Consider the following 26,671-nt stretch of genomic DNA (forward strand, 5'->3'; position numbering starts at 1 on the left):
CTTTTATTAATTTCTGTTCCACAGTTAACAAGCAAGTGTGAGGCACTTAATGGCCCCGCTGACTTGGGTTGCCATAGCAACTAACGATTTTATTCCATAATAGCCAAAGGACCACGGCAGACAGTGCAATGACTGTTATACTCCATGTAAGTTCTGGTTGTAAAAAAAACATTTTGACCCTTGTTTTGTATTAGAAATTAAGTGGCACAAAGCTACTTTGTGTTACATCAGCAGAGTGACTGGAGAAAATGCAAATACGGCATGTAATTGATGCAATGATGTTCAGTAATATATTATCCAAGACTTGCTGTATAATTAATAATAGCGTATTTAATAAAATATAAACCTTTTTACCATTGGCTGCTGAGACAGCTTCCATCCACTTAATAAAACAACTCATATTTCAAGTCAAAATTACATTTTTTCAAACAGCACTTGAAGGCAGCTCTAGCCCACATGTCTTGTGACATGAAGCAGCATGGCACCTTTGTCAAATCCTCCAGATTTACTCTCATACTCTCTGGATCTACTTTTTTTTTTTTTTTTTTTTTTTTTTTGCTGAACATGATTGTCAGGATTGCGGAGGTAACTGTGAGAATATACCCCTTTACAAACTTCTCTTTACCTGCTTAAAATTCACATCAGTGCCTAATCCAGCTGCATTCAAAGCCTGACTGTTTTAATGCAACAGAACTCATAACACTGTCAGAGAAGATTAATAGTTGCTTATGTCACTTGCTGCTCTAGTCCAATCATCTCACACTTTGAGTCCTCAAACTGCAGGATTTATTGATACTCCAGCAGGAGAATGATGCTGTAACTCTGCCTTAAAACAGTGCGGTATAATGCAAATAGCTGATGTTACTTTTTAGTGTAAGCCAACTTGCCAACACCCTGAATGTGGTAGTCTGTTTGGTGCCACAAAGAGAGCAAGCGGCCTAGATGTCAAATCTTGTCACATCTTACAAAGGGAAATATTCCGTTATTCCTGCCTGTTCATTTTTCATGAACTATACAGGTACTATGCAGGTTTAAGAGATCAAGATTTTTTGCATCAAGATACAAAGCAACACACATCTTCATGATGTCACATCTGAACCATATTAACCTTTTATTGAATACAGGCTATCAGCCAATGTTGCCGGTTCCCTCCTAACCATATCCACATACAGTTGTGAGGATCTCTGCATTACATGATCCTAATACATGGACTTACAGTCTGACCTTAACCTTAAATAGCACACAAACAATTTCACATCAAACTATTTCATATCTTTATTGAGGACAGTGTTGAAACGCTCACAGTCTAGGCTGGAAAAAGTGTGTGAACCTCTTGGATGCTGATTTCTATGAAAGGTGTTTTTCTGTTTGTTTGTTTGGTTCGTTGTTTTTTTTTTTTTTTTTTTTGAGTCAGGTGTTTCAGTCAATGTGATGGCATGATGACATGATAGAGGTTCCCCTAGCTCTCACTTTGGTTTCCCACAGAGTGTACTCTTCACAAAAGAGGTCAGATGAAGTGAAACATGCCTCAATCCAAAGAGATTTCAGAGGAGCTCAGGGGAAGAATTGAGGAAGATAATAATACTGGAGCGAGCTGCAGGAGCGTCTGCACAGACTCAGGCCGCCATCAGTCGACAGGCAGGCAGCTAAATGGGAGAAATTGGAGCTGCAGGAGCAATGCTCTGTGGACAGATAATACAGAGGTTTAAATAAAAAAAAAAAAAAACATTGGTGCATACCTACAGCAGAACCTTATCCCAGCAGGGAAGCATGGTGGAAGGAGTGTCACAGTTTGGGGCTGCTATGCTGCCTCAGGGAATTGGCAGCTTGCACTCACTGGGGAATGCATGAATTACCAAATGTACTGAGAGACTGTACAGGAGAATACCAGGGTGTGGAAATTAACATAGGCTGGGCCAAGCAACATAACAAAGACCCTAAAAACAGACATAAATCTACAGCAGGACGGAAACTGATGAGAATGAACATTTTGGGATGACCGACTCAGAGTCTTGACCACATCAGGTATGACCTGATGTGAGCTGTTCATACACGACGTCCCACACGTATATGAACTGAAGCTGAGGAATTCCTCTTAAGTAATTTTGTGCATAACTGTGACCACAAGAAACGTTTGCTTGAGGTTATTGCTGGCAAGGAGATCCTACTGAAGATTCACTTTTTTCACCTAAGACTGTGAATGCTTAAAGAATGACTTCAGTAAAGACGTAAAAAAGTATAGTTATGTCGGTGGTATTTGTTTATTCAGATTGTGATTATCAATTGTTAAGACTTAAGACCACATTAGTGAATTACTGCAGGATTCCAGGTAATTCCCAAAGGTAAACTTTCCCTCACAACTTTTCCTCACTACATTACAAGTTTGTATCATATTTTTTATAGCAGTTTTATATAATGAACTGTTATCTAAAAATACAATTGTGACATGCAACTGAAAAAGAACTTAGAGGGAATATCTTAGATGAAATGTCATGGTAACACTTTACCATAAGAGTACAACAATTAATGTTAGTTAATGCCGTAGTAAACATTAAGTAACAGGTAATAAACATTAAGTAACAGTTAACTAACCGTTAATTAATGTCTCTAAGAATCATGTACTAATGCTGTTCATGCTAAGGTATTAATTTATATGTTATTTAAGGGTTATTGTAGTTATTATTAACATTAGTAAATGCCATAATAATCATTAGCTAACAGGCAGTTAACCATTACGGCCTTAACTAACGTTAACTAACGTTAATTGTTGTACTCTTATTGTAAAGTGTTACCAATGTCATTTTCTTACATGAAAACAGCTCAGTAACGTCTGATCTGGTCTTAGAAATGCGTTATAAACTGGAGTTCACTCCAGGTCTTCTCCTAGTGTGTGCATGCTGCAACAAGATGAGAGAAAAACAATGAAGAAAAAAAAACTTGAGAGCAGAGGAAATTATTATTCACCACTTGGGCGTGATATAGAGTGATGGAAGGAGTGTGTGCGATGGCAGGGGGCAGGTCAATACAGCACAACATGACCTACTTAGAGTTATAGAATTTGATACTGAGAGAGAGAGACCACTGTCTTTACCTTACTTTACCTTCCTTTCACTCATTTCTTGAGAATATTTGCTTTCATCCAAATGTCATGCCAATAAAGCTTTATTAAATTGAATTGAATTGAAGGTGGCGGTGGGGACTGAGGGAGGTAAGCATAGAGAGGAGAGTTGAAAAAGGTGCGTGTGTGTGTTTATGTGTCAGTGAGAGAGAGAGAGAGACAGAGAGAGAGAGAGAGAGACAGAGAGAGAGACAGAGAGAGAGAGATCAGTATAGAGGGATATCAGAGGAGGAGTGAGAAAAAGAGAGTGGGGTAGTAATGTGTTTTTAATTGAGGATTTTAGCAAGTTGCTTCTATTGACAGTGACCTCTAATGCTCCTGGTAGTCATCACAGCGACACACACACTCACACGCGCGCGCACACACACACACACACACACACACACACACACAAATACACAAAAACATACACATCAAAAAACTATGACCTTTTACTGCTGTACCCCCAATGGATATCACAGGGGATTGGTGAGGACACACGCATGTACAAACACACGCACGCGCGCGCACACACACACACACACACACACACACACACACACACACACACAGAGTAATTCAATAGTTCCAGCTTCTTAACATGAATCTTTGTCAGCTTTAATCCCATGTTTCTGTAAAGATGGAAATCAGTGTAACAATGAGGGGGTGTCTTTGAATTTCACCTCCTTTCTGTGCTCTGTGCAGTGCAGTGGGTAGAGCAAGGAATTAACACTGTCAGGGGTTCAATTTCCACTGGGACCTCCCATGCAAAAAGCCTGCGTGTTCTGCTCAGACACTTTGGATAAAAGCCTCTACCGGCGAATTATCAACCCAAATACAAGAAATGTCAATAGTGCTCCTTCCTCGTCAGCTGTTGCCTCGTCTGTGCTGGCCAAGCCTGCACACCGTAAATCCCTGGGATTAAAGTATTAAAGGTAATTAATACTAAAATTGGGAGAATAATAACAATGGAACTGTCAATGGTGTGTCTGTTGTCTGACTCTGGTGCTGAACCTGCACAAGATGTGCTCATTATTTTCAAATCCTGCTGTTCTTTGGCTAATCAATGGAGAGCCGAACCAAAACCAGAGCGTAATGCGGCTCACCTCAGCCAGGCTGCACGTGACTAATGCACAACAGGAGCATTTCTCTCCCTTCTGTTTCTGCCCCCCTCTCTTTCTTTCTTTCTCTCCCTTTTCTTCACGCTCACTCTCCATCAGCTCGAGTGGTGTCATCGATGTTACTTCAGCACCTGCACCGCCTTCCCTCCCAGTGTATTTTGCACACACACTTTGAGTTTGCTATAGCCACCGTGAATCAATCATCCGCTGACAAGCTCTTTTTTCACACCGGGAAACATATAGATGTACAATATCTTGCATGTTTGCATTCATGCACAGATCCCTTGCAGCTATTGGGAAGCAAGTGAGCACCTAGGACTTTGCAAACAGTCTCAGAGGGGTGCAGCTCCTTCTTTAGAGTCACTGGACCCTAAAACATTCCCCACATTGCACAGACCTCTCTGCAGCATACAGATTCAAAATCCATCATGATTCGCTTTTCCTCAGGTATCATGTTCCTCCTGTCTTCCTCGCTGCTGCTCTTGTCTTCACCATGCATATTTGTTGTATTAGCATTCTCTATGCCGCCACTGTGCCATGTGACTATAATATTTGACCTTGCCAGACATGCTGTCTTATCTGAAGCACCACTTGAAAAGGATTTATACCAGCAATTCAAACTGTGTAAGGTTTCCATACCAAGCTTGAAGTCAGTACACTGCGCAAATTGAAACTGTAATCCATTTGCCAAGGTACTTTTGTTTTAATTAGATGGATAAAGTAGGCTTTTCATTTGAACCTCGCTCAGTCTTTAAATGTTTGAAGAAGAGACTCAGTTTAAAGTCATTCCTCGCTCCAAGTGTTTACCTTATGCAACATCATCATCACCTGTTGCTTTCATACGCTGTAGATTCATAAAATTTCCATACTTGGCATGCCTTCTGTCAGTTTTAGTTATCGGGCGAATTGAGTTTTACATCGTCCCATTCTTCTGTTGTTATTTATATCCCAGACACACTGCTGTGTTCTGTTCTTTGCTGCTGCTTGGAAAAAAAAAATCTGTACAGCCATCATTAAATTTTCAACTAAAAATCTAAACCTAGTCTAAACTGAGCATGTCACCCAACTGTTGGGTGTAGACATGAGCGCTTTGAAAACAGACGGTGTATCACATGTGAAGGAGCTTGTCCAGATTTGTACAAGTTTGGAAAAATCTTAGATCATATTCATTTCCCTCTGGTCTTGTCCTATTACAAAGTCTTTTTGGTCTGATGTCTCAAGCTGTCACTACCAAAGTGCTAGGATCTGGCAGAGAGCTCACTTCACATGACGGCTGCTAGAAGGACCTCCTTCTCTGCAACAGTGGCTAGATAGTGGGAAGAGCAATGGAGCAGCAGTAAATGAAGGGGATGGTGACCTCAAGACAGTGATCACTATAAGCACCAAGCAACAACGGAACCATAAAACAATTACACTTTCAGAAAAGGCTTAATAAAAATATTGTGACACATCGCGATATGGTAATCTGAGGTCTTTTCCATGCAGAGGGAAGCAAGGCAGTTGCTTTCTCCTCAGTTCAACTAGTGTTGGTAGGCACTAAAAGCAACTTTCACACTCATTACCACAGCCTGTTAACTGTGTGCTAACAAACTAACAGCTGCTCATGTTGCTCGCCCTTGCTTCAGATGGGCTGGGCAAGCAGAGCGCCTCAGCCTGATAGATGCAGCTGTGCACTGCTGAGCTAGTCATGGACTTTCTCACACCAACTCTATTAATACAACTGTAAGTTTTTAGCAAGTGAGCTCTCTAGCAATGTGAGCTATGACACATCCACTGACATATTGTTGCAGCACTAATAAGACCTGGAGCTCTTTCAGTTCCAGCAGGCGGGATATTTTCACTTTGCTGGACAGCTGGTTGGTCTTAACACAGTCCAGATCATACTGTTACTCTACAAGAGGAACTAGCCCTGCTGCAACGAATTACATGGAAAATGCAGCCCCTGATTGCTCCATTTTATTACAGGTATTCACTTTTGTGAGCTCTCAAATCTTGATGGATGATAAAGATAGTACTCAAGAATAATATTAAATTCAAAAAATCATGTTTTTAACTGGGTTGCCCGTCCCTTTGATTTTTTTCCCCTACTGAAGACATTGATATTACTTGTGATTGCTGTCATACAGATCAGAATAAAGCGATGGGTAAAGTGTATGTGCAAACTGGATGTGTAAACAGCATACAATGTGTGTGACATATGTCATTCAGAAAGAAAAGAGGCAATAACACTGGCAGCTATACCAAGTGTAAATGTGAGGCATACAGGTTGATTTTTACTGCTGGTGTAAGCATTTATTTTGGTGTGAAAGAGAATCAAACTGAGCTGATCTCTGAAACACTGGGCTGGAAACAGTGTCAAGGTATTTGTTAATACCTGGCTAATGAGACACAGATGTAATACTGTTTATATTATCTGAGTATGACGTAATATAATAGGTATAATATTAAACAAATGAAATGTGTGAATGAATGAATACAAAAATGTCTGAAAAAAAATAATTGGTTACTGCTAGTGTAGGTACATTAAGAGTCTTAGGAGTAATTTCCCCACCTTTTTAATGCTACCAGACCATCTGTGCCGACACCACTGCTGTGTCAGCAGTCAGCCTGACTCTGATAACAGCGGCTGTGGCCAAATCTGACCTTAAATCAGGCTTTAAGTTGCACAGTGTGACCCCAACATAGGTTCACTCTCCTCCACTGTCCTCTTGCTACTCCCAGGGTTTTAAAGGAGCATGACCTTAGCATAAGGAGGGAGGCTTTTCCAGCTGTCACCAGTGTTTCATGCACATGCATATTCCTTCCTCTATTCTCCTCTCTGCCTATGTAAGAGGAGGAGGAGGGCTCCCGCCTCTTCCATAAGGGGTTTTACAAGGAATAAATCTGGGTAGGAAAGCTGATCCAACTACCTCTGACTGATACCTCTGTGTGTTTTTCTGTTTGTCCAGGATTTTGAAGGAGTATTTAGGGGAGAAGGAGGTGCAGCTATCCTTAACGTTTGACGCTGTGGAGGAGGCAGACCTGGCTAACTACACCTGTTATGTGGAGAACCACAAAGGGAGGCGCCATGGCAGTGCTATACTGCAGAAAAAAGGTAGATTACTCTCTCTCCCACACACACACAATCTTGCTCTCTCTTGCTCTCTCTTGCACTTGTATCATACAGAAGTCGAGAAGTTGCTCAAATGGGAACAAATCAGTTGCCAGACCATCTTCAAATATGTTTTTTTTTTTTCCTCATAACACAAAATTTGAGAGAGCAATGTGATGAAATGGCATGCACTCACAAACAACTTGCAGGGAAACTGCTGATTAGGAAGGCTAACCCCTAAATATCAGTGCAAGATTCAAGAAATTTGTTTTTCTGTGTGTAGTTATTTATTTATTTATTTTGTCTGAGTACAGCTACTGTTATTACTACCACTAATAATAATATTCACTGTCAGCACCATAAACTTTAATTATATAGTAGTTAAATAAGAAGAGAGTACAAAATGCTCTAAAAGGCATGCTGTAAAGCAGGCTCATTCACTGGGCCACAGATACGACCCTTTTGATTTTTTCTGTGGCCGGCGAAAGGCTGTGAGTAAATCAGGCTGGCATCAGGGATAGACTATGATTAAAAAAAAAAAAAAGAAAAGAAAAGAAACGAAGGCTATGGGCCTACAGGCTACTGTTAGTCTGATGGATGGTATTTTACTGTAGTCATCCTGTTTTCTGTCTTTATGGATGATAGAAAAACACGATTGGCCCTATAGTGGTGGGTGTGCAAAAAACGTCGCAATCAGTACAATGACCAGTTGTTATTTTGGTGACCTGGAAACACACTTTGCTCGTTCATGTGGTATTTTCATGCTTGTACAATAAGGTGAGAAGGATGTCGCATTGATGGGAGGTTTATTTAGATGAGGAGGCACAAGGTGAGATGTGCTTTTTTGGTAAAAAAAAAAAAAAAAGTCACTGGCATTAGACCCATGAGGACCTCGTCTAATCTCACTGCAACATCAATACTGTTGTAACTGCAGCCTTCCAGGTTGTTCTGAATGTGTGGCTGTTTGGACATAATTACACCTATTACGCGTAGCTTATTACGCCAGATATTATAATGCCACATTTGATGACAACAATTCAGCAGCAATGTAAATCCATCATGTGTTGTCAAGGGCAAAAAGTGTGCAGTGGAGCAAACATTTGGCTGAAAATGTGTTTTAGATGTTTGGACAAGTCAGGTGGCCCATTACAATACAGAGCTCAGGGAGTCAGTGTGTTTTTTGTGGCATGCTGTGTTTTGCACATGATATATACTGTGCGGCGAGGATGACAACATGACTCCTCAGAGGAGACATTACAAACTGTAAGGCAGAAAGAGGCTGAACTGGCTGGCAGTGGTCGAGCCAACTTGATGCACAACTCAATGCAGAGGAGGGACCAGTTAGCAGAGGTACTGTAGCCATGGACTGTGTTTTCTTTAATGCAGTAGTTACATTCATTACTTTAGTTAAGACAAAAAATTAATAATCACTTGCGTGTCTGCTTTATTTATTCATTTATTAATCTGACATAATGAATTATGTGAAGCTGATTGTTAATTTCCAAACACCTTGATTATATTCGACTACACCTAGCCCCTTTATGCTTAGCATGCATGGGCACGACTGCGCTCCAATAAATGAAAATAGCAGGTGAGTTTGGCTTAGTCCTCATTGACAAATTACTAGGACACAGCAGATAATGCTGGTTGTTGTGATTGTGGAATTACAATAGCAGCCCTTGTCTCCTTGGTCTGTTAGATGTAACCTTTTGCACTTGTGTATGAGGCTTTGTAGCCTTATCTGCAGGTCTTATTGGTCGGGCCGGCTGCTGTCTGGAATTGATTATTATGATACTGTTAAAGTAGAAGAAAAGAGATGCACATGGCTATGTCATTTCATGTAATTATAGATCTCTTCATGTTACACTGTGAGAGTTACCTGTAGCTATTCATTGCCAAATTATTCTGTGTGGGCCAACAACCCCAAGTGAATTCCAAATTTGGCCCACTTGAAGAGCCCTGCTGTAAAGCAAGAATTTGCAGAGGGGGCCTTGAACAGAGCCCTGTGGCACTCCATAGGTGGTTCCTACTGAGAAAGAAGATAAACTACTTATTATGTGAGAGGAGATTGTTTTAGAAAGATAGGCTCTGAGTCATTTGAGTGTTGAGTCTTAGATAGCCAGCTGATGCCTAAGGCAGAGAATTATAATTATCTATCTAGCTATGTACCTTTTTTCTTTTTATGTTAAACCTGGATTGAAAATATCACCTAGTGCACTGGCATTAAAGAATTGTTCTGTTGTTAATGATTTATTTATCCATCTCCAGCAGCTAATAATGGCTTCCCATCTGCCTCAAATGGCCTAAGTGCTGTCCATTACACAGGCAGGGATTTTGAATTTAGATTGCCTTACCTTTCCAAATAAATCCACCATCTAATGCAATGTTATTCATGATGTGCTGCAGGGTTTTCCTGTTTTTTCATCAGAATAGCCTGAGAATCACAGAAGTCAGCCATCTATGTCAGGGGAGTTAGAGGACCAGTGCCTTCCCAAATGTGAAGAATAAGTAAAAACTGTTTTGTTTCAGCTCATTATTTACTTTTATGCATTTAATCTTTGAATTCAATAACAGTTAATCAAGTGAGTGCTCAGTGCAGTGCATAGTAATTTATTGTTTAAACTGTAACAATATCCATGTCATGTTCTCAACTCTGTAGAGTATTCTCTGAGTGTGAGCCACATGTTTTCATCCTGTCTTAATAAATCTAAAATAATGTATGCCCTGCAAACCTGAGACATATTCCATTGCAACATCTGGTTCTGTTAATGGTGACTGATGTTTTTTTTTTTTTTTTTTTTTTTTTTTTTTCGCCCAAGTCACATCTTTCAAAATCAAAAGTAATCAAAATCAAAAAGGTTTCACACCTGGATTGTCATTAAGAATTGAATGAAACATAAATGTGGCACTCATTTCAAGTAATAATAGTAAATTGTACAAAACAGAATAAAGGTTTCACTACTCTGTCACTGATAAACATGGCCCAGCAGCTTCTGACTGCTACCTGTGTCTGTTTGTCCAGGATTGTCAACAAAAGTCATTCCTGTATTCGGTTCTTCAAAGTTTTTATATTTGCTGTTCAAAACGCTCAGTGTCTGGTCGCTCTTTCCCTGGAGAAGTCCTCTGGCACACAGGAGGGGATGTGTTTTATGTTTTCTGTGGCAACAACAGGGATTTTTGGAATAGAAGATGAACTGGATAGTTGTCATGAGCGATAATTGCCAACCTGGCTGAACAGACAAAGAAAACAAAGTTCATCAACAAAAATTCAAGGAAAAAGACATCCCAGTCCCGTCCACACAGACTGATTGAAGTGACCTCAGCGATGTGTTGCACAGAAGCACCACGGCAAAGATGCAGACTGGATCTCGCATTTATTTCTTTAAATATACACCTGACAAATATTTAAGGGCAGAGAGGAGAACATTTGCAGAAGTCCTGCAGAGTCATGTTTTCTGTCTGTTGTGGAGAGAGAGAGGGTTTGTGTGAGTCAGAGACCACAATCTAGAGAAAGAGAGAGAAACCTAGACAGACAGAGAGAAACAGAGAGAAAGAGGGAGAGAAACAGGTGAAACAGAGCAGGGGAATGAGATAAATAGTCTCAGGGAAATGTTAGAGGGCTACATCAGTGCTGACCATGTAAGATGTTATGTAGAAAACCAAGTGACAGGAGGAATGAGGATGTAGAGGGACATGAACGGGTTAGAGAAGAGGCAAAGACACTGAAGCAGGCAAAGAGACAAAAAAAAAAGATGCAGATGAAGCAACATAGATAGAGAAACGGTGGGAGGGATGAAGAGGAGGTGCAGAGAAAAAGAGGAAAAAGCGAATCAAAACAGAGGGGAAGACAGACTGGAAAAGGTTGCTCTCCCTGTCTAACTCCTGCTGAATGCCTTGGGTGTCAAATCTATCTTACTATACTTAACTAGCACCCCAGGGACTCACACACACACACACACACACACACACACACACACACACACACACACACAGACAATTGCACACATGAAGGAGCACATACAGACGTGCACACATGTGGGAACACACACACACACACACACACACACCTCCACAGGGGGTCAGAATGTGAACCTGGGGGTCGTCATTATTTAACATTGTAATTACCTGCAAACCATTTTTGTACATGTTCACGTGCATGAGGAGGAAGTGGCCTAGATTAGAGTGTGCACGTGTGTGTGTGTGCCAGGTCAGAATACACTCACACACACACACACACACACACACATACAAATACAGACACACATGCAGTTTCCAAAGGCTGTAATTTTAAGCAGGTAATCAGCAATCACCCAAAAATGTGGCAAAACGTGTGGGACTGCTTTTAAATTATGGAAATAGAGCACGCTCTCTGTATGTGTTGGTGTGTATTTGTGTGTGTGTGTGTTTATGCATGTTTTTTTTGCATCTCACAGCCCTTTCCTCTTGATTCTAAATGAGGTGGGCTGCTTTGACTCATCACTGCATTCCAAAACACACTCCTGCCCCTCTCTAGCTCTTTCTCTGTCTTTGCCTCCTTTCCTATCTCCTCTTTCTGTTGCTCCGTCTCTCTCTGTCCCTCTCCTCAGCCCTCTATCTCTTTCTGTTTGGGGAATGGGAATTTACAGTGAGTTTACAAAATGAGGGATGTCTTCCTGATATTGAGTCGCAGCCCCTTCTGTATAATCCACACCTCGCTTGTCTCAAGGCTGAAAAATCCTTATCTAATCCATCTCCATCTCCTCCTTTGTGATTGGTGTATTTACCGTGAGGGAAATCAATAAGGGATGAGGTCTTTTACCTGGATTCCCCTCATCTGTGTGCTTCAAGTGTCCACATTATTTTGTAAATTCAGTGTACACTTCACAGTTAGAATGGCTCTTGTTTTTCACTCTTCCACTAGTTGCATAGTATCATTCAGCATATTCAATGTGTTTTGCAAAACCTCTCTAGCTTGGAATACCCTTTTAGTATCTTTGATATCATTTAATATCACATCACTTTATCATTCCAGTCTGTAAATATCATCATGATGTCAGCCAAGGGCTTAAATTGCCTATTGTCCTTTAAAAGCTAAAAAGTTGAAGTGAATTGGGAAGTACCAAAATTTTGTTTTAGGACCAAGATTTTATTTTATTCTGCTGCTAGTAGGTCAGTGGATTTTTGGAGGCCAACCGAAGTGGAGTCATTAAATCCTCTTTTTTCTTACATAAATTTGATTCTCTCAACAGGAATTGTACAGCAAGTGGAGGGACATTTTGAAAGCAGAGATATTTCAATTGAAAATCCAAAACAAATAGCAAGTGGCTGGACTTGACATTTCTGACATTAAGAACTGCTGACGTTTGTTAAGTTCAGACTACTATTTTTGCAAAAGTAAATATCACCCCGTGGATATCTCTTGATGGACTAAAACTCAGTTGCTCCTTAGCGCCTCTGTGATGCTCTGTTTAGCTTTGTTGATGCTGCTGCTAAAATGTAAAATGATCCTGAAGGACTACACCAAGTTTTCAGGAGACTGGCGCATTAGTGAACTCACCCGTTAATAACTGTAACCCTGGCACCAAAATTATCCATATGTCCCCCAGTGCTCCATGCTAACTCTTCAGCATTCACTATGTTGAGTCACAGCAGTGCACCATCATCTCAAAAGGAAGAAAACGATTAATTTTAGCAGCTAAGTTAAATGGTATGTGATCCTAAATAATATACAGCACATTTAGAATTTTTGTGGAGGAGGTTGCTATTATTTACACGAAATATGACAAAATGACAACATACTGTTTTGAACCAGCACGGCTGCTTTTCCTGTTTCCATATGAAGAGGAGGCTATGGGTGATGGGAGAGCGTGGGCAGCTAAAAATCACCGCTCACCGGATGAATACACAGTGTCTCGATTTGAAATAGCTCCAGAGACAATATTGATATCTGCTATACTGAATCAATGATAGCCCACGTCATATTTTAAACTGATAAATCTACAGGACAAATCAGTAGCAGGTCAGTTTTCTTCCTGTGGATGGCATTCAACACAATGCGTGCTCCAGTGTTAGCAGAGCCAATGATTGGCCGGGGACACATGGATGATTTTGGTGTCTGTGCTCTCAGCACTTGACAAGTAACCTGACCAACTGGCCAGCCTCACAAAAACATGGTGTGCTCCTCTTTAAAGCCGCTAACCTGGGCTAACTAGCCAGATGACTGCTCCAGCTGTGCCTTGCCTGTGAATCTAATAGGGCCACGTTAGGCCGCCTGCCCCTCCCTGTCTGCCTGGACACGATACAACAGCCCAAACAAAGCCCAAGTTGTCTAAAGTTAGCACAAGTTACCAACGCTTGATTTCATGCATTGATAGAGGTCAGTGTGTGTGAGCGGGTGATTGGATTAGGGTGTTCTCTCACCCTGCAAAGACCCACAGTAATGGCTTGGTGCGTCTGTGTTGCATGCTTGCACACACACACACAGGCGCTCTTCTTATTGTAACAGACAGAGGAGAAACCGTGACGAGAACTTTAGGAGAAAGTAAAATGGAGAGCGACGGAAAGAGAGAGAGAGAGAGAGAGAGAGAGAGAGAGAGAGAGAGAGAGAGAGAGAGAGAGAGAGAGAGACAGGGGGACAGAGAAGGAGAGACAGAGAGTGAAAGACAGATGGCACGATAGGAACCAGCCCTCAAGGCTAATTCTTTTTCGTCCATAATCATTAATAATATTTTGACAGATTGCTTTGGCAGTGCATGCCAAATGCAATTCTAATAATAAAGCCCTTGGAACGAAACTGTAAATTGTTAAGAGAGAGACGGCTGTGGACTTTTGATTTCAACAACATAGTGTCAACATCCCTTTATGTGTTTGGGAGTGGGGAGAGAGACAGCATGGCAGAGAGAGAGAGAGGGAGAGGGAAGTCATCCTCTGCTCCCTGCCTCTCTCTCCTTTCTGCCTAAAATCTAAAAAGCATACTTAAAATTCATTGTTAAAATTCAGCTCCCATTTGCCCCTGCACTGATACTGGGAGACAGCGGCAAGCGACTCATTACTAATGGAAAATATCTGAGAGAGATAAATGAAGGGGGGCTGTATGGGGAGGTTGGGGGGAAGTGTGAGTGTGTATGTGTGTGTGTGTGTGTGGTGGTGGTAGTGGTGGCGGTGGGTGGGGGGGTAGCAATAGCGAGAGAGAGAGAGAGAGAGAGAGAGAGTGAGAGAAACAGAGGGGAGGCATGGATGGATGGAGGCAGGGACAGTCGGAAGGAGAAGCCGAGGTTCCTAAATGTGTCTCATTACTAATGGAAGCTATCTGAGTTCACTTTACTGTAGAGCAAATATTTGGCAATTAGTGAAATTTCTCTATTTCTCTTCTCCCTTGGACCACCATTAAGTCTCTCTCTCTCTTTCTCTCTCTCTCTCTCTCTCTCTCTCTCTCTCTCTCTCTCCCTCGCTCACCACCTCTTCCTATAGCACTCTCTATAGAGGAGTTAGTGCAGCAGCACAGAATAGAGCTGCAGAGACGTCTGCTGGTCAAATGTGGTAACTTCAAACAGATGATGTGGTGGTAAATAAAGCGATGGGTAGGCTGTGACTTCTGGTAACAGATCATTATATGACAAAAAAATCATTAAAGCGTTCATTTTGTTCTCCTCAGCTCGGCCAGTCCCATTGGTGAATATCATTCCCGTGCAGCTGCACCTGTGCACCTTTGTTCAAACCCACAGAACTTTATTTTAAATTCTAATGGAGATCCTAAAGTTCCCGAGGATAGTAAACGCATCCTGCTGAGTTACAGGGCTAAATGATGCACAAGACATCCACATGTTTTCTATTTGATGCAATGCTGCAGCCGGTGAACAGTGGCATCTTGGAGCCCCTGGGCTTACTTCAGGCACATTCACATCCAGCCAAGGATGTAAGTTAAAATGCTTTTATTGGTTGAGGCATATCCATGACATCTTGGATTTCAGTGTTTCACTCAATATAAGTGTGATGTAGCTTCAATGTAGCAATGCAAACAGCACATACAGAATATCCAGAACCAACAAAATAAAGCAAACTTTTGTGTGTGTGTGGAACTTTTCATAATGGAGGGGTAAAAATTCATATTATAACAACTTTAGAAATAGTTGTGAATTGATAAAATTATGGCTCTTCTTTCACAAAACTTTATAGAAAAAAAAACAAATAGGGTTCTGCTACTGTGTGAGCCTAAAGAAGTATTTTCTGGTGCTATAAAGACTACAATCCTTTCAATAGAAAAAAATAATAATGAAAAATATAGTAAATTAATGTCAATTTTCATAAGTCTAAGCGGTCTGTTGATAGTTTGTGACTGTCATCTGCAGTTAAACTCCAGTTACATCAAATACAGTGTATTGCTTGGCACCATGTTCACACCAGGCTATACAATTTTTATACATAATATTGTAGTAAAAGTAAATGATCTGATTCAATTTTGCTAATTACTGCAGAAATTAAGTACAATAAGTAAAATAACTGATTCATACGAGAAAATTTAAACAAGTCAGACTGAGAGTGTTGCTATAGTGCAGGCAGTGCTGCGCTTGTCAGTCTTAGTGCTCATTACTCATTTCAAAAGGAGCGCTGCTACTCAGCACATCATTGTCTGTCTCTCATGTCCTATTGTGAAATCAGAATTAGTCAGTTTCCTTTCCTCTGAACAGGAAACCAAACCATGTGATGTCCAGGGTTTCTGTTGTGCCCTGCAAACATCATTTCCATTCACAAGTAAACTTTCCCACCATTTCTCGTCTACGCTGTATCAGTGTGAGAACACAGCACCTAATTCGGGCTAAAATGAGTGAGAGGCTGCATATGAGACGATGTTCCAGGACGATTCAGCTTCAATGTGACATTTAGCGGAGGGGGGCTGAACAAGTGCCTTATGGGCTGTTGCTTTGTCAGAGCAAACTGTTATGCTCTATAATCTCTGTGCATCTCTGTGCAGGCTTCATGCTGCAACCCCCCTCACGCCACCCCCATAGATGAGAGGATCTGATTAAATTTTGGAGGACCTTGCTGCATAAATTTGAATATTAATGAGGGGAAAACATCCTTCATGCTTTAAGATACTGAATTCATATTAATACCACCTATGTTTTATGTGGAAAATAAGTGTGTTGTCATAGAGATGTTTCTGATTTTATGTCTAAATTAGATTAATTAGCAAGCTCAGGAGCACAATTGCTAGTGTTAAACATATCACGGGGATTGTGGTGGGACATTAGGCAGCTCAAGTGCCTCTTACGTGTTTTTTCCACTCGCTGGTTTAATGGGTGAGTGTAGGGTTGTGTTTGCAGTGGCATAATGGAGATGTTGTGATGCATTAAAAAAAAGTTGTTCTCCAAATATGGTTGGGCGGAGGTGGGCCAATAAAAAAATAATGGTCCATAATGCTTGTGTTGTAAACGACAGGGTGAGCGAATATCCTCCCTCTCCTCCTGTGTTCCTCCTCCACTTCATCCCGCCGTGCACTGGACCATGAGCCGCTGTGTGGCTCCCAGGTGTCCACAGAAACCTGCTGACTGCCGGTTTACTGTTCCGGGAGAGAGTCTGACCTCACGTTCATATACTGGGAAAGATCCAGTTCAACCTTGCTGAAGGGTACGACTGGTTTCAACAAATAAATACATGAAAAAGGATGTGGTTAGACTGGTTTCTCAACTCTGTTGCACTGAACACAGGACATGTGAATATACAGTTTCTAAAAAAATACATGCATACATAATTGCATGATCAGTATTATTGATACTAGTTATTATTCTTCAGTATTGTTATCAAATTATGAATATCACATATATTTAAATAATAGTAGGCCTGTAGCTACCATTTTTGGCATGATTTGGAAAATCTCTTGACAAAGGGAAGTGGTTTCAGGAAGAGTCATGGCAAGGGGAGAAGATGGAGGGATGGAGAGAGGATTGTGTGTGTGTGTGTGTGTGTGTGTGTGTGTGTGTGTGTGCGTGCGTGCGCGTGTGTGTGAATGAGTGATAGTGCTATCATAGGCAATATGAGTGCATGGGAGATTAATGGGACATGGCTGGTGAATGACACCATGGGAAATGTGATCTATTACTATCACACACACACACATACACACACACACACACACACACACACCCATGCACGCACGCACACATGCACGAATGCACGTCCACACACCCACACACAGTTTCTAAGTGTGTGTTTGCCATGCCGAGGTGAGGTCATCAGTTGTCACGGTGAAGACAACATGCTTGATGTTGACTTATTATTATGTTTTGGTCAACTAATGTTGTGCTCATGTGTGAAATATGAAGAATCTCTACAGAGAGAGACTGATGGAGAGCCACGCCTGTCCTTCTCTTTCTGTCCTTTCCAAGTCAATTCAATAAGCTTTATTGACATGATAGCATCATTCTTACATCGCCAAAGCATCCTGCACAAAGAACATCATCAATATATCTGAGCCTAGACCAGGAACTTTACATGTTCCGGACCCCCTAGTTGCCCCTTAATTATTTTCCCTGATATCAAAAAGATACTTTGGCTTGTGTCATACTTGCACACTGCCAATTAGATTAAAATGTTTGAGGTTAAAATAATAATTACTATAAAAACAATGATTAAACCCTGGGACATAGGAAGTCCTGGGTCCCCCAGGGGTCCTGGGATCCCCAGACCAAACAGTTGAACAAAAACATGTATACAAATTATAAATAGCAGTATGTAAGGTGGAGCATGGTAAATAGACACATTTGACATTTGGCTGGATATTCTCTCTATACTGCACCTGTTCTGGTTGATATTGTCAATAAAGTGTGTTCAAAACAGAGCTGTTATAAACCAGATTAATAAACTGCAGACACACTAGCTGCAACTTGACATGCACACAAACATATACAGGTTAGCCGGTGCTACACAGGAAGAAGTCTTTTGACATTAGGAATTATGCATGACTGATATTTTTCAATTCATTTGTTTTTGGTTTTTTTTTTAAACTCATCCCCTGCAGTACTGCAGTGTACCCGTAGGGGTACGCTTACCCCCATTCGAGGTATTGCAAATGGTCTTGACCATGCATTTCAATGAATAATCAAATACATTCAAATATGTAAAATTTAGAAAGTTCAAAGTGACTTCTTTGGTGTTGAATTAAAATAGCCTCCATCTGATTCTTGGTAGTCTGTGCTCACCTCCCCCCTAACAGCGGCCCCCAGATTGCCTCTTAGTCGGGATGGACGTCCCTGTGTTCACAATCAGCTGGAAACCTCTGACCTGCTTATTTTTCCACTTTAGCCAAACCCTGGCTGAGGTATGCCTGGGTATATATCTTTTGTTGGATAAAAAGTAAATTTCATGTAAACTGGGAATATAAATAAAAGTGAAATTCATTCAGACCCTGACCTCTGACCTCCCCGCAGAGGGGGCAAGTCAAGAAAATGTCCCAAGAAGAAAATACCATAAATTAGTAATATTCTACTTCTGCTGATTTTAAAATGGACAAACTGTTTTTGTTCGCTTCTCGGATGCTGTGATGTGACAGTCAGAGCGACTTCCAGCATGTTTTACGCATCCACTTGTGTGTGTGTGTGTGTGCGTGTGTGTGTATGTGGGGGGATGTTTTTGTCTGATTCACTCAATTAAATTCAGTTCAGTTCAACATGTTTTACTGGCAAGAAATGGAAGACAAGGCATTGTCAAACTCACTAAATACAATTGGCATTCATCACAAAGTCATAAAATCAACTGAATAGTGGATGACAGCGAGCACCAGTCTGATTTGTACAAGTGTGTATTTGTCAGTGTGGGTGCACTTTTCATTCTCTCTTCATCATCCGTTCTTTGTCTCTCAGAGGAAATTTGCCAATATGAATCTAATTAAATTTTTATGTGTTTTGTCAAAGTTTTGTCGTTTAACCAGTTTGTGCACTTAAATTTAGCCAACTATGTTGTAAGAGGAGAAAGGAAAGAGAACGCAGCACATTGACAACAGGTTTTTAGTATGCAGCCTTCTAAACGTGACAATAATATGTGATTATTTGTTTTTACATCCCTCTCACTCTCTAGGTCTCAGAAAATTAACTGATATGAATCTAATTAATTCCTTTTGTCTCTTCCTCTCCCTGCTGTACCTCTGTGTGTTTCCGTCTCGGTGTCTGTAGATATGTATCGTCTGGAGTTGGCTGGTGGTCTCGGGGTGATATTGCTGCTGCTGGGGGTCCTGACAGCCCTTTACAAGTGTTACAACCTGGAGATCATGCTCTGCTACAGGAGGCACTTCGGCAGCGATGAGACTGAGGATGGTAAGCTTTCAGTTTCACGTAGCGGCACACACAAAGGCCACGAGGATTCAGACAGGCATCTTTTTCTATTTTTTTTCCCCTTTCTTTTGTATTCCATACAAGGCATGACATCTGAAAAGACAAAAAAAAAAAAAAAAAAAAAAAAAAAAAAAAAAAACCATGGAATCTGACCTTTACATCATAATGAAGCGACATTTTGACAGCCTTTGGCTTCCTTAAATTCCAGATAAAATGGACATTGTCATTTTAACCCTTTTATGTCTTACCCCTGGTCATATTGTGCACCCATTTAACAATATATGCCAATTTTTTTTTTTTTTTTTTAAATTGTATTCTTATATCAAAATACAATTTTTTTCCTTGCTGTTAAACAAAATATAACACTTGCTTATTTAGGCATGAACCATGCAATTTAACCAATAATATCATCCACCTGTCAATCAACCTTCCACTTTTAGCGGGACAAAGCTAGAAGATTCATGTCCAAATCAAATCCCTCCCAACGTTATGCCCCACCTGTGTATCCTGTTTCATTTTTTAGTGGATGACATTTCAGTCCACACTTACTGTTCAAGCATGATGTCAATATTGAGGATGCACTGTCCTCCAAGACATGGGAGGTAATGGGGGTTTTATATAAAAATCCCAAATGAATCAAAATGTAGATAATTACATGTGTTTTTGTGACGGTGCACGGTTGGGATTTGGGCTGGTGAGGTGGCATTTTCCTCATGTTTTTTTCCCGTCTGTCCTTGTTTCATTTTGGTGACTCACCATGAACTTGATTGCACCAAAGTGGGAGGAGAGGCGCAGCAGGGGGTGTGTCAGTAGCAGCGCAGTGTAATTTTGGTGCCAAGGACTAGGAAGTGCAGACCGTGACGAAGGTGCAAGGTGCCCTCGTGTTCTGAGCTATGTTTGTGGCTTTAATGAGCGCTGCACACGTGAGCAGATCCCGTTCAAACACTCGCCAGCCCTTTTGTGGATGATATGTTGACAAATTACACTTCCCTCAAACAGGAATAAATAAAATCCAAGATTTTTCCATTCTAACTATTTACACGTGTGGCTGAGCTGGGAGCAGCGGCCCTCCACTCTGAACCGTCAGCATGTGCAATGACACATGGAGCGGAGATTGTGGAGGCGGAGCCATCCTCTATAGATGTCAAGTAACAGGCTGATGGATGATCTCCACTTCCTGTGGCCAGACTGTCCCTGAAGTTCACCAGTTTCTGTTTCGGCTCTTTTGCCTGATATCACTGAACCGTTTGTTAATCTTTTTGTCTTGTGACCCCTTAAGGAGGTGGGCAACTGAGACCACTGGCATAAACGTTTAGGCAGGCAAGAAAAGCTGTTACACTGCAAAAATTTTACTTGAGCAGAGGTAAGATTACTGGCATCAAAATCCATGTGAGAATAAGAGGATAAATGGTAGATAATACTAAAGGACAAGGAGATATACTCATTTACTTAAAACTGTAATTTTTTTCTTCATCAACAAAAGCTAAATTTAACTCATCAAAATAAAAAGTTGAGTGTATGACCAATAAAACAGAGCTTTGCCCATCTCAGTACACGCATTCAGCTTTAGACAGTGACCACGGGCTCGTGTTCATCATTTATCTATCAAATTATTTCTCAGCTGTTTTGTTTCTCCCTCTCCTCATCTGCAGGAGCTTTGTGTCATTCTACCAAAGTCCCTGAACTGTCTCTAACTTTGCAGCGACTGACCAGAAGTTGAAGGGCAAATAGAGTCTAACTGATGTTAGCAGCTGAATAAAACAAAATGCATAAAGCACGAATGAACAAGTGTGGGTGGTTTCAATGCAGGCCACCCCTCTTTTATTCACCAACATACTGTAAATGCAGCGGGTCAAGGCCTTGGGTTTGGATCTGATGACATTCATCAACTTTTCTTTACTTTGTTTCCATCATTGTTCAGAGTCTGACTTTTAAAAGGTGTACTATTTAGTGGAGGAAATGTAAAATGTAGCCCACTTGAGTCAAAACAAATTTAATTGAAAGTAAAATGCACCATTTCAAAAACTACTCCAAAAAGTTACCAAAAGCCTCTCAGTTATATTGGCAAGACCCCAAGCAAACTTGTTACCGCCAGCTTTGGATTTAAATGACCAGGAGGCTCCTGCCTGGGGGTTTAATGTTGTGCTCAGGCTCATTAGAGCTTCAGAGCTCAGATGTGACTGCAGGCCGAGGCTGCCTGTGATTTAACACTGCACAGAAAAACCTGCGAGGTAACCAGCGAAGAGAGATGATGCCCGGATTTCTTCTGTTGGCACATGTCTACACATGTCTACACATGTCTACACACCTACACAACAGGGTGATGTGTGTCTGCCCTGGACTAATGTGCTCTCTCTCCCTCTCTCTCTCTCTCTCTCTGTCTCTCTCTCTCTCTCTTTCCTTCCAGATAACAAGGAGTATGATGCCTATCTTTCCTATACTAAAGTGGACCTGGACTCTTTGGGCAGGTGTGTGTGTGTGTGTGTGTGTGTGTGTGTGTGTGTGTGTGTGTGTGTTGTATGTTTTGAACCAAGCTAACCAATATACCTTTTACGTCCAACAGATAGATAGATAGATAGATAGATAGATAGATAGATACTTTATTCATCCCGAAGGAAATTCACAAATTCACAGGGAGCTCATTTCTTGTTGGCGGATGGACCAAATAAATAATTATGTTTTTCAGTGTAATGAGTAGTATTTACGTCGATTAGATAAACAGGCTAAAAGAAACATGTTTTCCAAAAAGAATTAAATTCACCATATTCTCTTGTGAGTGACTGACAGGCTGCACTTCACCACCAAGCCACCACGGTACACAATAGAAAACTGCCACCAATATCAACATTAATACCGATAACTCTGTCATTTGAGAGCGTGTGAGCCACAAACGCTCAAAACCATTTGAAAGCAGCCAATGCTGATATCAGCCAACGTGCTCTAACATGAAAAAGAAAAAGAAAAAGAATATCTAATATGAAAAAAGGCGGCTGTTGCTGTTGCAAGTAGCGGGCTGCTAAGTTTCTCTCTCGCTCTCAATTTGAAACGGCTGACACCAGACTCACTGAATCACTCGAAACTTTGAAAGTCAACGTGCAGTTCTCGGGTCTGGACCCAGGCTAGGGAAATTGTTATTGACCTGAGATACTGCGTTTTACTTTTCTGTTTGATATGGAGCTTCTATCCACGTTTCTTACAAAAAATTTGTTTCTGTAAATGTGAAAGCAGAGCAAGCAGCGAGGAGGAGACGTTTGCTTTGGAGATCCTGCCGGACGTCCTGGAGAAACACTACGGATACAAACTTTTTATACCAGACAGAGACCTCATACCCAGTAGCAGTAAGTATCTATCTGTCTGTCTGTCTAAAAGTGAAATATGGATATGGGATGAAAAGATACAGATGACAAAGATGACCAAACACAGACCACACACACACACACACACACACACACACACCACTCTCTGTTTGTTTCTGTCCCCTGAATTCATTATCATGTGTCAGAACAAATCAGAACCCATGCACATCTTCATCACGATACGTTCACAAACATACACATGGATGTGGAAACACTGCATGCATAGAGGCACTAGACACGTTACATCTAACACACACACACACACACACACACACATACTCGCTCAATCTCTCTCTCTCTCTCTTCCAGTCTCACACAGAAAGTTTCCCTCTCTGTTTCTTTTTCTGCCTCACGCATCGTCTCACTCTCAGTTTCACACACACACACACACACACACACACACACACACACACACACACAAACACAAACAATACATGCTGAATTGCTTGTCACCTATTTCACATTATAGGACAGTTCTCATCCTCCCTCAGACACAAACATGCATACAGTACACACACACACACACACACACACACACACCCGCACGCATCATTTGTCACCAATTCTGCAGATATGTGTCACTCAGCTGAAGGGGGAATATGACTCTTATTGCTCTGTCAATGCGTGACCTCTCTCTGTCTCTCTCTCTGTCTCTCTCTCTCTCTCACGCACCCACCCACACACACACACACACACACACACACACACACACACACACCATCCATACATCTACCTTCCCATCATTATTCCCTCTGTCTTCACAGCTCTTCTAGCTACAGTGCATCAGTTGCCATTTTATTGAAAACCTTGTATCTCCCCCCCAAAAAATATATGACCTTTTCACAGTTTGTTAAAGAGTGGCTGATTTCCTCCAACCGCTTTGCACCGAGCTCTGCAACGAGTGAAGAAGAATGAAACCCGTTTTCTGTGTCACACGACCCACCACAGCGATGAACAACAACGACAAATAAAGACGACATTACTGGCAGCGCGTACTTTCATGGTTCAGTTGCAGGAACTTCGGGTTTCCATGTGACTCAAGCAGGTGTTGCTGCACCAGTTAAGACCAGATGGCATGTCGCTGATCCCTGTGCGGAAACAGCAACACAAGTAAAATGACACTGTAGGGAAACAGGAAACATAATACGTGACATAACATAAGAAACTGAAAACGTGCACAGAAATACAGGATGAAAGTAGTCGTCAGCAATTATAAAATCCTATTTTTAAAACATTTCAAGAAATACAAAATGAACATTGAACAGTGGTCCTCAATTGTTGGGTTGCAGTTCAATTTTTACATCAATTTTGAGTGGACCACAAGCTTGTCGACCCCAAGACTAGCCCAGCTGAGAACCGCTGACACCGAATATGAATATGACGATAATAAACATATAGTCGGTAACTCTAACAGCTATGAGAAACTAAAAAATTAATTGTGGCTGGTGAGCATGGATGGAAGCACGGATTTTTTTTTTTTTACAGATGCTTAACGATGTTAGTGTCAGACACAATGACTCGCTTAAATATGGATTACTTGATATGAAGTATGTTTTAGATATGTTAATGTGTACATACTTAAAGTTTAAAAATGTAATCTATGAATATGCTGCAGCAAGAAATAGTGGAACCATCATTAAAAGTGCCGTAATAATATGCACTGGCTTTATATGGGAAAAACTGAAAAAATATTTCCATAAATTTGTAAACACACACACACACACACACACACACACACACACACACACACACACACGCACACACCGAGTTACTGGTGATTAGAATGTAATCGGGGTCATTTTTTCACACATGCTGTCACACTTGCACACACACACACACATACTCACTTTTCAGATGTTTCACCTCACAAATGACTTACATGACACACACACACAGTAGCGTTCCCGGTGCTGCTGGCATTCTAGGTACCATCATTAAAAACAAAGACGACCCAAGAGACGGCCGCATGCCATTAGCATGTCAGGAGTATGTGCTGGCAACAGCAGGAGCCTGGCCTCATTAACATCAAACATACATGTGTATTGTCTTTGACTCATTCGGTTTTCAAAGCAAATTTAAAGACACAAGGCACCTACAGAGATTCAGACGTCATCATGAAGAAAATCCGAGGAAAAGGACGTCACGTTGCTGGACATGCTGTTTAACTGACAGGTGATCTGTGGGAAACACCACGGCAGCGAGCGCTTCGCACCGGAGATGGAAACAAAATAAACAGAGGATGCCAACCATCAGAGCAACATGATAGTGTATACTAATGCACTAACATTTAATACTGTAAAAAATAAAAGAGTGAGCCAGCCAAACCCATAAAAAGCACTTGGAAGGGAGTCACTTACGAAGCTTTTCTCAGGCAGAAAGTGGGATGACAAGCATGGCTGCATTATCTGCCTTAGTGTTCATGTTGCAATGGCCATTTTTCCCATTTTGCCAAGCCCTATTTCAAGCCCCTTCACGGACCTATGAAAATAATATCTACACAAAAATATTCATCTCATTTGAAGTGAAAACATTTTCTCTAGCACCTTAGACTGCTGACACCATGCCGTATTGCTTTTGCTAGAGACTCCAACTACACACACACGCACACACAAACACACACACACAGACAGAGAGAAACAGTAGATAAAAGTGGAAAAGTTTTCTCTGAAAAATAATATCGTCAATAAAATGCAACTGAAATGTAGTTCCTTTCGAATACTTACATTACGATATGCTTTTAATGCAAACCATGCAGTTTCTCATCTGTGTGATCTGTTTTAAGATTATATGCATTATTGATACACCTACAGTATGTGCTCTGCTTTGGTGGTATAGGGGAGAATATTTCGATATAGGTGATATTGTTTTTATTAGGCCAGAAGGCAGTGAAAGTGCAAAAGAATATATTGCTCTTGGGTACTTGGGTATTTTGAAAACACTTTTGGAAAAAATAACAGTAGTGCCTTATTAATTCAACTGAAGTATGAAACTAATGCACTCACTAAAATATTGAGCCATTATCCCCTGTCTATTAGCATTTTCTTTGTAAAATGATGTTTCCCCTTGTCCTAAAAACATCCAAAAAATGAATGTAGTCGCTAAAATAGCCTGATAATGTGGCAAGAAAGTAACAACTAATGCCTGTTTTCTGCATTATTTAACATCTACTCTTCAAATGTGTGAATAAATTTACTTACATGTGGTTTAGAATGGATTGAGTCATTCTACATCGCCTGGCCCCAGCCAAAACTCTACAGTATACAAATTAACACACACACACACACACACACACACACACACACACACACACCTCACCCTGAAACCAGTTGAAAAAGTAATATTTCCTCCCGAAATGAAGCTTCCTTCCTGTGCCCTGAAAATATCATGGAAACAAATGTCCACTTGCTGTCTCAGCATGCATACAAATACTAATAAGTGCCATATATGCACAAACTCAAAGAGGCACATGCACGTGCATGCACACTCACATGCCCACACAAAAGCACACAAAAGGATGAGGGCAAATGCACAAACATAGGCAAACAAATACAGAAATAAAATGAACAGCCTTTGGGCTTGCCTATAGGCTACATAATGTACTTTTTTGTGTGTGCATGTGTGTGTGTGTGTGTGTGTGAGAGAGAGAGAGAGAGCGAGCAGTACAGGGATGCAACCTAAAATACTCCATTCAATTATCCACT

At 41.0% G+C, this 26,671-nt stretch overlaps 1 protein-coding gene across 4 annotated transcripts in view; it reads left to right on the plus strand.

Annotated features, from left to right (window-relative positions):
* Window positions 1-26,671, plus strand: part of il1rapl2 (interleukin 1 receptor accessory protein-like 2) — a 583,827-nt gene that overhangs the window by 547,364 nt on the left and 9,792 nt on the right. For 3 of the 4 annotated variants that reach the window (XM_030061479.1, XM_030061478.1, XM_030061481.1), the window contains 4 exons: window positions 7,167-7,312; window positions 19,456-19,596; window positions 22,022-22,082; window positions 22,840-22,952. In XM_030061479.1, coding sequence (XP_029917339.1) covers window positions 7,167-7,312; window positions 19,456-19,596; window positions 22,022-22,082; window positions 22,840-22,952 — 461 coding nt within the window. The remainder of the gene's footprint in view (window positions 1-7,166; window positions 7,313-19,455; window positions 19,597-22,021; window positions 22,083-22,839; window positions 22,953-26,671) is intronic. The other variant, XM_030061480.1, reaches the window with a different exon arrangement.

This window comes from Myripristis murdjan, chromosome 10 (genome assembly GCF_902150065.1).
Source record: "Myripristis murdjan chromosome 10, fMyrMur1.1, whole genome shotgun sequence".
Taxonomy (NCBI): domain Eukaryota; kingdom Metazoa; phylum Chordata; class Actinopteri; order Holocentriformes; family Holocentridae; genus Myripristis; species Myripristis murdjan.